The 16,643-nt window shown below is 40.2% G+C and overlaps 1 protein-coding gene across 1 annotated transcript in view; it reads left to right on the top strand.

Moving 5' to 3' along the window:
* Positions 1-15,721, top strand: part of IRAK3 (interleukin 1 receptor associated kinase 3) — a 49,517-nt gene extending 33,796 nt beyond the window's left edge. The window contains exons 9-12 of the mRNA XM_063075525.1: positions 11,012-11,210; positions 11,480-11,542; positions 11,629-11,793; positions 13,546-15,721. Coding sequence (XP_062931595.1) covers positions 11,012-11,210; positions 11,480-11,542; positions 11,629-11,793; positions 13,546-14,022 — 904 coding nt within the window. The 3' untranslated portion in view covers positions 14,023-15,721. The remainder of the gene's footprint in view (positions 1-11,011; positions 11,211-11,479; positions 11,543-11,628; positions 11,794-13,545) is intronic.
* The last annotated feature ends 922 nt before the right edge of the window (positions 15,722-16,643 follow it).

Raw genomic sequence — 16,643 nt, 5'->3', positions numbered from 1 at the left:
GTAGCAAATCCCACTACCACCCCGATGAATTTTTCCTATGTGCTCTTTATCTTGAACCTGTCCAAAAGTACATAAATACACCTTTGCTGAATGTCAGGGAAGCCTGAATTGAAAAGGTTGCTGCCTCTTCTGAACCACTTCCTAGTATCCTGAAAAAAGCTTTTAGCATGCTTTTGACTTGAGCAGAAGAGGGGCTGATTGCTTGTTTGTTTTTCTGGTGAAATGAACTCCATATGAAAAAACTATATTTTTACTTAGTCCTGGGGGAGCAAGTGGAACTACCCACAGACTTCTGCTCCTGTTGCAGTGTGGTAATCCATCAACTGCTAGGGGCTCCACATAATCAGCATAAAATGATGCACCCTAATGGGACCTGAACATAGAGAGGGACAGTGGAGGTCTCAGGGGTTGGTGGAGTTATCCACTGGAGTCGGTTCCAAAGGGCTGAGGTGGCCACTTCCAACCTAAAACAATCCCTCGTCTACCCAGCTTGCAACCAGCACTGAGCACAGTAGATGTTCAAATATATGTGGTACTGAGTGAGTAAAATACCTGGAATTTTACTACACTTATTCATTCTTTGGTTTAAACTTAAAGTAAGCATGAATTTATTTTAAATCTCAAACAATAATACATTAATAATATTAAGTTTCCTTTTGTGTGGCTGAGTTTGTCAAATCCATTACTGAAGGCAGAGTTTGATAGGAGAGAAGGGAGAGAAGAGAGAGGATGTCCAGGTTCTTGTTCTTGATGGGAGTGGAGGACAGGGAGGGTCACTTGCAGGAGCAAAGGGGACATCAAGGTGGGGAGGGAGGCAGATGCAGGCTCCACCTGCTTCCTAATATTTTTCATAACTAATAATGGGTGAGGAGATTTGAATGTGCCCCTCTGGCATCTCTCTCCCAGCGTTAGGTGAGAGCACAGGCTGTGGGCCCTGGTTTCCACATTCTCACTATGGATTAGTGTCTTCAGGCAGATTTGCAGGAAATAGGCTCAGAGGCAGAGATTTGCCAGCGGATTTTTTGGGGAGACCTCTCAGAAACAACACATATAAGGGAGGGAAGGAGGAAGACAGAACTGGGCAGTTTGAGAGGTTGACCTGGTTATTGTAATAGAGGCCCCAGCCAATGCCATAGGGGAGCACTGAAGTTAGGAGGGCCCTTCAAAGAGATCCTGAAGTTAGGCACCACTGTGTCTGACCCGCCCTGGAGCGGGGCTGTAACCTGGGTGAGGCAGCTCCTTTCTGCCAAGGACAGTTCCCAGATTGGGGCTCAGCCTGAGCCACCATCAGCCATCCCTCCCTGCTGGGGAGCAAGAGCCTCTCAGAGACCTGAGGAGCTGGGCATTGGGGGAGAGGAGGGGAGGTTCACCGTGGTAGCCACCGCAGTTACAGAGGAAGATTCAACAGGACAGACCTCTGAAAAATGTGACCCAGGGATCTTTATCACATACTTTCCTCCTCACCATCCTCCCATCCTTGTCTCTTAGCTCAGTATCCCCTAATGTTTAAATCAGAGAGACCTGGTTTCTGAAGCAGACCTTCTACTTAAAATGTGATTGTGAGAAAATTGCTTAAGTTCTCTAAAAATCTAAAGATTTTTCCTCTGAAAAATGTAAATGATAGAATAATAGCTTCTATCTCTTAGGGTTAAATGACTTAAAGTGTATATGGTGCTTAGCAAAGAGTATGCACTCATCCAATGGTAACTCCTGTCACAATTGGTCAAGAAGTGGGAGGAGTGGCAGTGACAGACTAAGTGATGTGGTGGCCAATCAGTCTTTTTATTTATCACTCTTTTATTTATCTCCACTGTCAATTTATTGTGTTTGAAAAGTGGACCCATAGCTAAGCTCTGTTTTAAGAAACATGACTTCTGAGAATCACATTCATTTTAGTTCACAAATATTTGTGGAACATTAGTTGTGTGCAGAGCATTGTGTTAAACCACAGTGGGGATACGTTGATGGTAATAGTCTTGTCTTTGAATGCTCAACCTGACCATCAAAGAGATACCACAAGCAAAAAATATATAGTGTATAATATTGAATATGGTAATTATCCTATTTTGAGCATCACATATTGCACACAGGTATTGATATTCAATGCTGTATCCCACAGATATGTACAATCAATTATGTTTCAACAACAAAAAATTAAAATAAATAAATAAATCAGAAATGTATAATGTAGTACTAAATATGCCCAGTGCATAGTTGGTCTAAGATGGCTTTCTCTCAGTAGAAAGCTCCAAGTCAAGTCTTGGAGGAAATGGGTCATGGCAGTGGATTGGTTGAAAGAAGGGAGAGAATATTCCTGATGGGGGCAATAATTTGTTCAAGGGAACAGAGTAAAGAATTGCAAGTGTATAACGAAAGCAAGAAATATTGGTTGGTTGGACAGGCAAGGACAGGGTTGGAGAATAAAGTAAGATGAGACTGGAGAAAAATAAGGAATGTGCTGGGTAAGGGATTGGATGGGGTCTTGAACACTAACTAGGCTGAGGAACTAGGTTTGATAAGCGAGACTCTAGTGAGGGCCTCTGAGGCTTGTCTGGGGTATAGATGGAAACAGAAAGGTTCTGGAGTCTCTTAGGTAGTCTCACAACTTAAAAGGAAGTTAGTTCTTCCAGGCCAGTATCCCAGGTACTTGACATGATGTGCTCAGCTCATGTGAGAATCCCTATTCTGCTAGTCAGAATACCCAAAGGGGAATAAAGATACAGAGTAGCAAAGGAGATCTGATCAGAGACAAGGAGAATATTATGGAAGAGGCAGGACTTGAACTAGAAATGCAGCTAGCCACATTTTACTTTTTAGTTGGTTGGAGGGGCTACTGCTGATGGATTCTGGGCTTTCCTAAGAGTTTGAGGATTCAGACATAACCTACACATAGACTGTACCCAACCAGCCGTGTGTCAGGGTGTAGAGTTCTGGGGCTGTGGGCATTTGTCTGAGAATTGTTGTTTCACAAGGGCTTATCAGTGTGTCCCTGTCTGTTCCAGAGCAAATCAGCCCCTTCCACAGCCATTGAATTTTCAGCCTTTGTGCTGAGCCTGCCAGCAAAGATGTTAATTAGTGCCAACCATAATCGTAGCTTTTCCCCCTCTTGTTTGGTGGTATGCACACCTGCTCTCTAGAAATTGGAATGAGACCAGCTCATTTCATTCAGGCCACTGAACATCTGTCAGATGGTAATGACATTCAGTCCCAGCAGCCTCAGCCAAACGTGAGTTGGCTGACCTAGATTACTCTCCCCAGTGTCTTAAATGAATCTTCCACGTTGCCTTAAACCTGGGCCTCCCTGATTCTTGGTCCCTGTTTGTGTAGCCCAGTGTTTTTAGGAAGGCCTGAAATCCCTGCCTCTTCTGCCTTTGTCATATTAATTTTCTAAATCTTTTTAAGGAAAGACAGCTTCTAGGGGGGATGCCATTTTATTGTACAGCCCTGGTAATTGGCTCCAAAAAGTACATCTCAAAATCCATGTTAAACAATGACCTTTTCAATGAGTAGTAAGACAGGATCTGTTTTTGATAAAGGAGTGAAAAATGTAAAATATTGCCAGCTTTATTTTCTTTTCTGTATTTGAGCTTCAGACTGATGAGTCACAGAAGATTTTATCCTAAAGCATTTGATGTTATTAAATAATGTTTTTAATAGTGTGAAATAACTTGGAACAATGTGTATAAAGTGAGATTAAGTAGGAAAAACCACATTGAAGTAGTATACGGTGTGTATTTATAACTTCATAGATCTACAAATTCATGCATTAAAAAAAGATTAAAAGTAAATCACGAAAATATCAACAAGGCTTTATTTGGATGGGCTATTTTTTAATGGCTGAATTTTTGTGGAAGGGCCTGGCCATAAGCTGTAATTATTCCCACCTAATGTGAGACTTGCCTCTTCATCTAACCTGTCCTTGGACTCTTGCTGTCATGGACTGCCCAGCATTGATGGGGGTCCTGCTCCATTTGGATATTGCTCTAATTATTAGAACTTCTTTTATATTGAGCTAAAATCTTGTGACTTGACCATGAGTTCATTTTGCCACTGGAATTTTCTATATATAGCTAAAGAAAAAAAGAGATAAAAGTTTATTTTATTTCTCTCTGTAATCAACAGTTTCTTAATCTTTTATAAGTAGCTGGATACAAAGATGTTTCTTTCAGTTAGCTGTAGTAAATCGAAAGAGCACCCAACAGGGAAATTGGAGGGCTAGGTTTTAGTCCTGGTTTTAGCTCTTCCATTGAGATATTATTGCATAGAACAAATCATGTCAACCATGTGGGCCTTATTTAGGTCACCTGAAAAAGAAGCCGTTGCTGTATATACTACAGCAACAGTTTTGTTTCATATTTCATGTTCCGAACGTAGGGTAAGTGCTTTCTGAACTCAATTTGTGATGTCAGCCAAGAATATGGGAGGATGTTTTCGCAACATTTGGGTCATGTATTTGCCATTCCTGTGCTGAGCGGTCTGAGGCTACTTATGGTTTCAAATCCTCTTAACAAATTGATTATATCAACAAATATTTACTTAGTATCTTCTATAGACTCAACATTATACATGTAACCATCATCAGGTGGTCACTGCATAAGTGCCAAATAGTATGGTTCAGGCTATATAGTAGGAACTGGGAAAAAGGAGGGACACTGGAATTCAGAATAGGTGGGTGACAACATGAAGGAAGTGAATATTATGGCTGCATAGAGGATTTGGATATAAATAAGGAAGTGGGCAATGCTGTCAAGATAAGGGGAACAGCATAAAGAAAACCCTGAGACAGCAATAAGCAGTTCGTCCTGACTGCACTGGTAAGTACTAATACATTAAGGGTAGCTAATAGGCTGGAGACGGATTAGGGAGCTCAGTGAAAGCCAAAGGACTTTACACCTGACATGAATGCCCATGAATCATTTGTTATTAATCCTCCCAACAACACTGAGTTTAATATTAATGTTATTGTCTCAGTTTGACAGAGGAGAAACCAAGGCTTACAGAGGTTAGTAACTTGCCTCTGTCACATGGCTATAGATGGGGAAGGGGAGGAAAGAGTAAAGTGTGAGTCCAACAGTCATGCTGTTCTTAGGGAATTAAAGGTCTGAGATTACTGGGAGCATGTTGGCTTCATCGGCAGAGACAGGGAAATAGGGAAGGAGAGGAGAGTATAACTAGTGTTCGTAGATTTGAAAGTGTTGACATTGGACTCTTACTGAAAATGGCAGTAGGCAGCAGACTCTGAAGGGGAGATTGGGCCTGGGGACCTGCATTTGCAGTCTTGGCTTGTTCATGCAGTGAGAGTGAATGGCTTTCTAAGGAAGAAACTGTCAAGGATGTGGCCAAGGAACACCCACAGGAGGAAGCAGAGCCCACATTTTGAAGGTATTTCCAAGAAGTCTCGTGGTTTATTTAGCCCAAAAATGTCTTAGTAATTTGAACTCTTCAAAAGAATGTTATAAAAACAAAATTCATTTCCAGATGGTGGAATTTGAGGAGGAAAGGATTTAAAAAAAAGAATCTTGAAGAGTTGCACTCTGTGTTCTTGGCAAAAGACCCTCACATTTTTATTTGGGAAATGAAGATGTGTTTGAATTACAGGACCACTTTAAAGCATTTGAAAGCAGTAAACCTCCTTGTTATTTCCATCCTATCCCTTCGTGAGCTTAATTGTTTTCACATTTATGAATGATTTTAAATTGAAGTGCATTTTATCCTCAGCATTTTTCATTCCAGACATTCATTCCTGCTAATGTTTCCAAAGCAAGGAGATAATCTTGGTGAACATTTCTAATGTTTGCTATAAAACCATGTTCTTTAATCGGTACTGCCATTTGTCTCCTGCCATGTGAAAGTTTTTCATACAAGGGAGGTGGTCTAGGGTCTAGAAAAGAAAGGAAGGAAGAAGTCTATACTTAAAAATGAATTTTTTTTTTTTTTTTGACTGTTAAGGGGATCTCAACCCTCAGCATGGTGTGGTCCACACCACGCTCAGCCAGTGAGCACACCGGCCATCCCGATATAGGATCCAAACTGCGGCCTTGGCGCTACCAGCACCGCACTCTCCCAAGTGCACCACGGGGCCGGCCCTGAAAATGAATTTTTTAAAAATGGAAATTGATCAGAGGTGTCAGGCTGGAGTGAGCAAGTGCCTAGAGAATTTCCCTGGTAAGGGTCTAGAAAGACTGACTGGTTAGGAAGAGGGAGTCGGGAGCCAGAGATTGGCTCCTTCCAGCAACCAGGACACCCTTGCCTGAGGAGCCAAGCTCCCCCTGCCTTTACGCCTAGATCTGATGTTTATGTTCCTCCCTCAGTCACTTAATGTGCCTCTGGCTGGCAAGGTTGGGCTCCAGTTAGTGTTTGATAGGGATGACAAAGCCTTCAGGGAATGCAAAATCAGTTTGGCTTCAGTTGTTTGTTAACCAGTCTTCTCCTTCTCCTTCTCCCACCCCCCCAAAACAAACTACAGTATTTTTATTTTTCAGAAGCATTTTAGGTATAAACAATTCTCAGACTTTTTCCTCAGACTTTCCTATTTCCCCCAGTGCCTTTCCTCTTCTAAAATATCCAGATATGTTCATTTTTTCTAAGGGATGCCAAAACAATTAAATATTACACAAAATTTCACCTGTTAGTTCTATTTGCCAACACTGTATCTAAACCCCAGAGTTCATTTATTACACACATAGATATATACATGCATGCATAATACATGCTAAACAGTTCTCTCTCTCTCTCTCTCTCTCTCTCTCCATTGTCTTAAAATATCTAGAAATATTCCATCAGTTAGGTTTGTCCACAACTTCTCTAAAACTATTTTGAAATTCAACTAAGTCTTTGAGACTAACTCAAAAGTCATCAGATATTCAGGGTCATCCTGAAACCTCCTGTACTTTGATACTTAAATTAGTGTCCTTCAGCATCTTCTAGAGATATCCAAGCAAGCCTCATGGGATTTTACGGTCAGGTAATTGGTATAGGATGGACAATGGCTAGCCTACATTCTTTAAGGCACATTTTGAGGCCCTCTTTGTGTGTCAGGAGCTCTAATGTTTTCTCATTCGATCCCTGTAAGAACCAGGTGAGGAAGGCATTGTCAGATCATTTTACCTACTATGAAACTGAGGCTCAGGGAGGTTGTGCTAGTTTGGTTAGAATCAAAGTTTTTCACTTAATGGAGGAACACCTCTTATTGACTGGGCTTTTACATGGAGAGCCTAAACTCACAAGCCACAAGTAAAGCAAAAACAAGCTTTAATACTCTCTCTATGACCTGCCTAGGTTCAATGGAGAAGAAGAAAGCTCCATAATCTGAAAGGGGAATCAAGGTTGGAGGGTATGTGCGACTTTTTCAGTAACCTGTGGATTCTTGGGGAAACTGGTCTTGCCTCATCTGGTAAGGGGAGGCAGGACATCTGGTAAAGGGTGTCTCAGTGTTGCAACAGCCCTGACACAGGCAGCAGCACGTGTATCCTGTTGCCTCAGGCTGTCACAGAGTGGCCAGTTGGATCATCTTTATCTCTGTAGCCAATTCAGTGGAGTCCTGACTTTTTCTGAGAGTTGCCAGGTGCTGAGGAATTGGGCTACTGGGCACCAATAACCTCCTTTAAAAATGCATATCTCTAAAAACCAATCATGCTCTGACATATTAAACATGGTATTTGCACTGAAATTCAAATCCTGTATTATAATCTAGGTGTGTCATCTTGTTTTATGTTTTAGGCCCAAGGGCTTCAACTAAATTAGGAGTCAAAGTTGTGAGCAAAGAAAGTAATTCTCACTACAAAGAAGCATTTGTTTGAGGGATTCAGGTCCCCCCTAAAAATTGTCTTAGAGATCCCTACTTATAAAGAGATTAAGCGACATCCCCAGAGTCAGGATACAAACTCACCACCTATGTAGGATTCTCCCCACTTCCTCAGTGTACAATCAAGGGTCCTTCGGCTAAAAAAATTATCTACAGTGGTGATAGCCACTCTGTTACAGTAAGTAGCCTTATGGTAAAGAGTAGAAAAAATCGGTTGTACAAACACCACATACCAGTGGTGTGGACCATTTGGTATGGACCAAAGGTGTTTTCTATCTATCTCCTTGATGGCCATAATAGCTAGCAAGCTGCCATTTTACATCATGTTGTTATGATTTTAGTTATTTTATGCTGTCTTTATTTGCCAGTCTATCTTCACCCCAGAGGATAAACTTATTCAGATGACTTGTATGGTAGCTGAAGGCACTTATGTTTGTAAATACTATTTAAGGGTGAAGCAGGGGAAAGAATTAGGTTAGAAATTGATTGTTGAAGGTTTCTTTTTTTTTTTTTTTTGCCATTTCCACCTTCCTAAAACAGAGCATCCTTCTTCCTCAGCTACCATTAACCTTGACTTAGAACAGAGTAAATCACTGGACTCAAAATTTATGTTATACAGTAAAGTCTGCTGGAAAGCAACTTGTCTTTTCACCAAATATCATTATTCAAAGTGTAAATGCAGTGCCCTAGAATAATTTCACATCTTATTGATGGCCTCTCGCTGTCCCAAGTCCTCTGCAGGTTTTATTTTGTAACCATTGTTTGTGGGTGCCCAGATCTCCTCTGCGTAACTTTTGCAGAAGTATGACTCTACAATTGCTGAAACCTTCCCACCAGTGTTGCTGAGGATCAAATAAATGGATTCCGTTGTGCGTTTTTTTGTTGTTGTTGCTTTTTTTTTTTTTTTTTTTCTTTTGTACTTAGAAAAGATTCAGGGATTCTTTTTGTTTTGTTTTGTTTTGTTGGCTGGCCAGCACAGGGATCAAACCCTGGACCTTGCTATTATCAGTACCATGCTCTAACCAACTGAGCTAACTGGCTAGCCCAGATTCAGGGATTCTTAAGCGTTTCACAGATTCAGCTCTTGCATTCTCATGGTTCTGGCATTATAAATTGTGATTTTATACGTTCTTTAGAGGCAGAATGGAGGAAGAAGAGGGTTAGGTGTTTAGCTTTAAATCTGGCGTTCAGAGATTTTCTGTTTGCCCCCTATCCCCACTGCTGAAATGTAGTGGGGGTCTGCAGAAGTGGCTTTCAGTGTGACAGAAGCTGGAGGGCAGAAGCTTGGGCCTTGACAACAAGAGTTAGTGAGCCTTTCTGCCCGTCTCACCTCCTGGCACAACTGGCAAACTCCTGCATTAAAATATCCCTGCACTCTGAAACAATCAGGGCATCTCCAGAAGCCTCAGACTTGATCTGACCAAGTGAAGTGTACACCTATGGAAGAACTAAATGTCTGGGGAGAAAGTTGGATCTGATTTTTCTAGTCTGTTTTTCATCTTCTGAGGTATGTCAGGATAGTCAACATTGTTCTCCAAAGGAGAAAATGAAAGAATGGGTGAGGAGTGAGTGGCATAGATGGGGCTGCGTGAGACCCAAGTTGGCTGTAGAGAAAAGACCAGGCTAGGAGAAAAATGAGGACTGTGCTCATTGACACAAGTCTTGGGAAACAGGCCTCTCTGACTTTCTCCCCGTACCTTCAAAGATCACACAACAGGTAAGGGGCCCTAAGGCTTATGCATAAGGTGGGCTCTTTGGATTTTACGGTTCTCTTGCCATCCTGAGAGGAGGGAGGAGTGAAATAAAGTTTAATGTGTGTCTTCCTCTAGCTTTAAAGGACCCTGGAGAGTCCCTTCATTTGGTCTGTTGTCAGCTCAGTCCCAGACTAAGTCTGGACTAGAATTCTTGAGGTCTTAGCTTCAAATAATGAACTGTTTGCCCCAAATACTCTAAATAGAAGTAGGACTCTGAATCCTTTGGATAGTAATAACACCTGCAATTCAGCCCTGTGTAAGTAGGGCCTGCCTGTTAGCCTACTCGTACAGGGGCAACAGAGACTTCTGGAGCTTTTGTATGATCCGATATTTGTTCAGGATTAAGAGTTTCTTGTTATCCAGCAGCTGTTACCACTTTTAACAATAGTGTGTAGTACTACTAATATACTATTTGGCATTTTGGACGGGCAGGCCTAGGATTAGATGCTTTGGTTTAAAGGGACAAAAAGCAAACTCTGAATAGCCCTCAGCAAAACTGAGAAGTAGGTGACCTTCTCTTGGCCAACCCACCTCCTCTATCCATATCAATCTGCACTCTTATGATTGACTACTAATCTTTATCTTAGCTACCATTATTGAGCATTACCTTGTGCCAGGCTGTAAACCACACACTTTGTATTCCTGTGTCAGTCCTGTAAGTTCTGTTTTTCTCGTTACACATGTGAGCAAACAGGGCATTGAGGCTTACAGGGGGAAGTGACCTGCCAGCAGTCACCATGTGAGATGCATCTCCCTCTTGGCTTACCCTTTCCCATCCCTGCTGTGACAGCCCTTTGAAGGTAAAAGTAAGCTGGTGCTTACTCTCAGCCAAGATGTCAAGTGATTATTAAGGTTTTTTATGTGACAACCACTTAAACTGACAATAAACACTTTGCTTTTGCCTCTGCAGATATTTATGTTTAAATAAGACTCAAAGACAACAAAAAGCCATTGAGATGGAACCATGGGGTGGGAATAACATTAAAGCAGGAGGTACAAAAGATTCCTCAAATCATTCCTGGTTAGTGGCTCTGTGCTGATAAGCCAGCATTCCACAGCATGGCTCTGTGCACATAACAGACAATTATTAGCTGATTAAAACTCAGTTCATGTTCTCATTAAGTGTAAGAAGAGCACAAGGAAAGCTGCTTTTGTTAACTTTAGTTTTTCCTGTTGACAAAGCATCAGCTCTGTCCACCAACTCCACATACGTATCTTTAAATTTGAAATGCCCACTGTTCTTAGGTCAGGTTTTTGTTGTACATTTTATACAAAATTTGGATTTATACTTTAAGAAAGACGAAAAAAAGTTCTCCAGTTTGTAGAAATTTGTGTTTGGCTTTATTTTATCAATGTTTTAAATTAACCAGATATGAAGAAGGTGAACTTGTGGTGTTGTTTTTTCATTGAAATGCCTTTATGATGTTTTGTTTGTTCTTGATCACAATTTTAGTGCAAACATACTTTTGGATGATCAGTTTCAACCCAAACTAACTGACTTTGCCATGGCACACTTCCGACCCCACCTAGAACATCAGAATTCCACCATAAACATGACCAGCAGCAGCAGTAAACATCTGTGGTACATGCCAGAAGAATATATCAGACAGGGAAAACTTTCCATTAAAACAGATGTCTACAGCTTTGGAATTGTAAGTACCAACTACCAGTTTAACACTGGAGGAGAGTTTATTGCCAAGAATGTTTTAAATTCTAAGAATTTTTTTTAAGAGCTTTAACTTTTATACTTATTGATTTCCTGTTACTCATTTTATATATTAATTTTGTGTAAATAAGCAAATAATAAAATATAAAGTCATTAATTAGAATTAACTGTATTCATTGTCATGGTTAATAGTTACAATATATCATGTGTTATATACTTAACATGAATAGCTGACATTCGCTATGTTCCTTGTAGGTAATAATGGAAGTTCTGACAGGTCGTAGAGTGGTGTTAGATGATCCAAAACATATTCAACTGGTAAGAACTGTCTTCCTTTGGCACCTATCTCTTGGTCATTTTTCTGATTATGTTGTTATGATAAGGTTGTTTCCTTTTCTTCCTAGCGGGATCTCCTTATGGAGTTGATGGAGAAGAGAGGCCTTGATTCATGTCTTTCATTTCTAGATGAGAAAGTACATCCCTGTCCTCGAAATTTCTCCGTTAAACTGTTCTCTTTGGCAGGCCAGTGTGCTGCAACACGGGCAAAATTAAGACCTTCAATGAATGAAGTGCGTATATACATTTTTTTTTTTTTTTCAGAACTGACCCCATGGAACCATAGTAAATCAAAATGGGTTAAGTTGTGTATCTAAGTAAATTCTTTATTGATGAGACAAATTGAGCCTCCAGCAGAGAATTCCAGCCAAATGAATAGCTTTTCCAAGTCAAAAGGTCACATCATTTGGTACTCTGGTAGAGGTCATTTCTGGGTAAAACTAAGGCTCCACAATAAAATTAATGAAAGGACATAAGTGAGTAGTTGATTCACCTTTCATTATAAATGCAGCATATATTTCCCTTATTTATGTTTTAATTTATTCATCTGTCCATAGAATTATCCATTAATTTATTTGTTTATTTGCAAAACAAATACATATTTAATGCCTGCTATGTACATGCCAGACTTTGTATTGGGTTCTGGAGATACAACAGTGGTCAAGATACAGCAACTACCCTCAAGCCGACAGTCCATAGGAGAAGTCAGATCAAACATGCAATTTCAGTTTAGCAATATAAGCATAATGATAGATGGAAGCCCAGGCTAATATGAGAGTATAGAGTCAGAATACATACCAGCCTTTGGGAGTCAAGGAGGCTTCTTGATAGAGGTAACAGTTTAACTATGATTTGAAGAATAGGTTGGATGTAGGCAGTAATAAGAACAGAAGGACATTCTAGGCAGAGGAATCAGCACCTTCAAAGGCTCTAAGGTGATGGAGCTATGGCAGTAAGACTACAGGTAGTTCAGCATCATGGAAGTGGTGTGGGAGTAGAGGAAAGGCTGGAGTGGTTAAAATAATAGAAGGTTCCAGGTGATAGAGGGACAGGAAGTCCATTCTAGGAGTTTGGATTTTATCCTGAATCTATCATAGAGCCATGGAAGGGTTTTAAACAAGAAGTTGACATAATCAGAATATAAAGAGCACTGGCCTGGGAGTCAGAAGAGCTGTAGTCTAGGCTTAACACTACCAGTAAGAGCTGCGTGGAATCCTGGGTCCAGAAAAGGGCTTTGAGATGTGTAGTGCAGGGACTGGAATTGGGAGCCAGGAGATCTGGGATCAAATAGTGGGTTTGCTCCTTACAGGCTAGTGATGCACTGTAGGGACTCCTTTTTCTGATTGTCAGCTTTATGTTCTATAAAATGAGAATAATAATGTTTGCGCAGATTAAATGAGATAATATAGTGAAAGTACTTTGTAAATTGTAAACTTCTATGTATTTTTAAAAATTATGTGTGTGCTCATGCAAAGGCATGTTATGTTATATTAAGCCAAGGGTTCTCAAATCTGGCTGCACACCCAAATCAACTGGAAAGCTTTTAAAATACAGATTCTTGGGCCCTCATCTCCTTATTTTTTGTATGACAATCTCTAGGTTAGGGCCAAGCAATCCGTATTTTAAAAAATCTCCCCTAGGTCATTCTAGTATTTAAGAACTAAAGATCGAGTCCACCATTCCTGCACTACCTTCCAATCCTCCACATATTATGGTTGAAGTAAAAAATTTAAAGAGACTCATCTGAGGTCACAAAGCTAGTTTGCAGAAATCTAGGGCTAAAGTCAGGTGTTTTTGTATTTAATTCTGTGCAATTTATTTTATTCCTTAGCTAATCTTTAAGATCCCTTCTAATTCAAAATTCTGTAGTTGAACTTGTTTCACAAAAATGAAAAAAGATTCTTTTAGTAGGTAGAGAGAAAAAAAAGTGAAAGGAAAGGTTACTCAAGCTTAACTCCATGTTCATTTGCTTCTTTGTTAACTAGGTCCTAAATACTCTTGAAAGTACTCAAGCCAGCTTATATTTTGCTGAAGATCCTCCCACGTCACTAAAGTCCTTCAGGTGTCCTTCTCCTCTTTTCTTGGATAATGTACCAAGTATTCCTGTGGAAGATGACGAAAGCCAGAATAATCATTCACTGCCTCATGATAAAGATTTGAGGAAAGATGGAATGACTCGGAATATTCCTTTTGAATGCAGCCAGTCTGAGGTTACATTTCTGGGCTTGGAAAGAAAGGCAGGGAGCAAGAGAAATGAGGATACTTGCAACATGCCCAGTTCTTCCTGTGAAGAAAGTTGGTTCCCAAAACATGTAGTTCCATCCCAAGACTTAAAGGCCTACAGGGTGAATATAGACCCTTCTTTAGAAGCTCCAGGCCATTCTTACAGGAGCAGGCCAGTGGAGACCAGCTGTTCTTCCATAGTTTCCTGGAATGAGTATGAACAATACAAAAAAGAATAAATTGCACCAGAGGATAAAAAAGCAAGCATTGCTGAGGCACCTCAATATAGGTATCACCTTGCAAAAATGTTGTCTCCATAAGCAATACCAAGAAAATGATCAATAGTGAATTTGGGTAATGTAGATAAACCATCTGGACAATTCCATTCCTTCCTTCTCAACGACCAGAACAGGAGTGGCTTAAAAATTTGTTTTATTAAGATAATTGCCTCATGATCAAACCCAGGCTAAATTGGAGCCATTTAGAATTATTCAGGATCATGGGTTCTGACTTCAGCCAAACAAAACAATCAAAGCCTACTGAAAAGGGACTGGATTCTAATGTCTTCTTATGATCCTCAGTGTGAATCCTCAGAGCCACCAGCTGCTGAGTACATTCAGTTGGATTCTATTGTTTGGTTTAGCTTGCTTGTGAGGATTGTAGGAAATGCCTAATTTGTGTTACTAGACACCTTTTTAAAGAATTGCCTTTTTATTTTGATTGGCCCTTTGTATTTTTCTCTTTATCCTTGTCAAGTCTGCCTGTTCAAAATTAGCCAGGTTCAGCCTTGGCTATGACATGCTCTGTATCGAGGGAGGAATTCCTGCCCTCAAGATCTGTATTTCTATATTTAAACTTTTAGGATAGTTTACCACATATAATGTAGTTGTTGACTATTATTACATTTTTGTTTGTTTGTTTGTTTACAAACTTAGAGGTCTGTTGTATACTGTTATATACTGAATAGAATGTTTACCATTTAAATCAAGTCCTTTTTGTTCCTGAGAAAATGGGTGATCATTTTTGTTTGGTTCTGCACCTTCCACTTTTTGTTTATTTCTGCACCTTCCAGCTCTCTGCCTTTACTCCTTCTGTTTCCTGGTTCTCCCCCTTTCAAAGTTCTACTTACTGATCAGGACTGTGCAAAACTGCCATCCTCCAGGAAGCTTCCCTGATCTCTATACCCAGAAGTACTCACTTTATCAGCATTTCTGTAGAAGTTTCTTTGTATTTCTCTTTCATGCTTTTCACTTTCTGAATTATATCAAAGTTACTTGTGTCATCTTATCTCTCTTACTAGACTGTAAACTCCCTGTATTTTCTATTTTACTATAATAAATTATCATAAATTTAGTGGCTTAAAGTAATATAAGTTAATTATTTTATGGTTCTAGTGGTCAAAAGTCTTTGGCATTCCTCTGGAGGCTCTAAAGGAGAGTCTGTTGCCTTGCCTTTTCTAGCTTCTAGAGGCCACCTGCGTTCTTGGCTCATAGCCCCTTCCTCCATCTCCAAATCCAGCAATGTAGCATCTACAAATCCACACACACCTCCCTCCCCTCCACTCCTTCCTTGTCACTTCTTTCCCTTACTCTGACTCTCCTGCTTCTCTCCTATAGGGATCCTGAGTTGCGCTGGGCTCACTCAGGGGCCATCTCTTCAGGGCCTAGCATGTTATACACAGAGAAGATGTTTCCTTATAAATTAAGTTGAATTAAATTATGTCTATGAGCCAACATAATAAAAAATTCAGCTGTAATAAACATTGCTGAGTAAATTAATGAAGTAGAGCTAATGACTGTATGATGATGGATAGCAACATTTGAATTTCCAGAGGATGTACAAAATCTCCTCCTCCAGGAAGCTTGTAATGAAAGGATAGACCCCTAGCTTCTGTGCATCAGAGGAATGGGCCCAGCCCATGCCTTGCCTTTTTTTTTTTTTTTTTTTTTGAGAGTCAGTATTTTGAGTCAGTATGTTCTTGAATGTGGACTCCAGTCATATTCAGATTGAGTCCAGGTTCAAGAACAACTAATTAAAGAAGGAAGTCATCTGAAATCAGGGTCAGGCTTATAGACCAGGTCAGAAACAGAGTTACGATTGTCCAAAAAGGCATAAAATGAACTTAAAAACACATTAAGCCTTAGTCTGATTGACAGGTCTAATACAGGCCCCAGGTAAGCAGTTGGGAGAGTCCCTGTTCACAGGCTGGTCTGCAAAGTACCTGGCTGCCCAGTGCTGTCGTCCTCATATGATCATCCCATACATATTCACAATGTTCCTAAACTGCCCGTGTGTGAAGACTAGTAGGGGAAAGGGTTGAGCTGGAATTCATATAACTTTAGTTCTTGTGACTTGTCTCCTAGTCTGGCAACTCTTGATTATACATGTTAATTAAAGGAATTGGCAAAAGTCTTTGGTATTTGGCTTATGTGTTGCAGTTCATTCTGAGGCTGATTTAGCTTATCTTAAAGGTGTAGTCTGTATATTGGCTGAATTGGGAATATTAGCCTGGAATTGTGTGAAGTTGCCACTAGTAATTCACAAGAGATCATCAAGAATTGACTCTGTGTTAAACTTTTTTACTTTGACTCTGGACCCCCTAATACCTTCAGCAAAGGGTTGTTAATGAAGCTCTGATTAACATGAAGCTCACACATTTCCTTATCACGTGTGTAATCTGTTCATATTATGTTGATCTACACTTGCTTAGTTGACTTAAAGCAGGGTTTCTCAAACCTTTGCATGCATTAAAATGATTTGGAAGGCTTGTTTAAAAACACGTTACTGAGCCTCACCCAGCTTCTGATGCAGTAGGTCCGGGGCTAGAAATTTGGCTTTCTAATGGGTTCCCAGGTGGTGC

Source organism: Cynocephalus volans, chromosome 12, assembly GCF_027409185.1.
Source record: "Cynocephalus volans isolate mCynVol1 chromosome 12, mCynVol1.pri, whole genome shotgun sequence".
NCBI lineage: Eukaryota > Metazoa > Chordata > Mammalia > Dermoptera > Cynocephalidae > Cynocephalus > Cynocephalus volans.
This window is presented reverse-complemented; position numbering and strand designations above follow the sequence as displayed.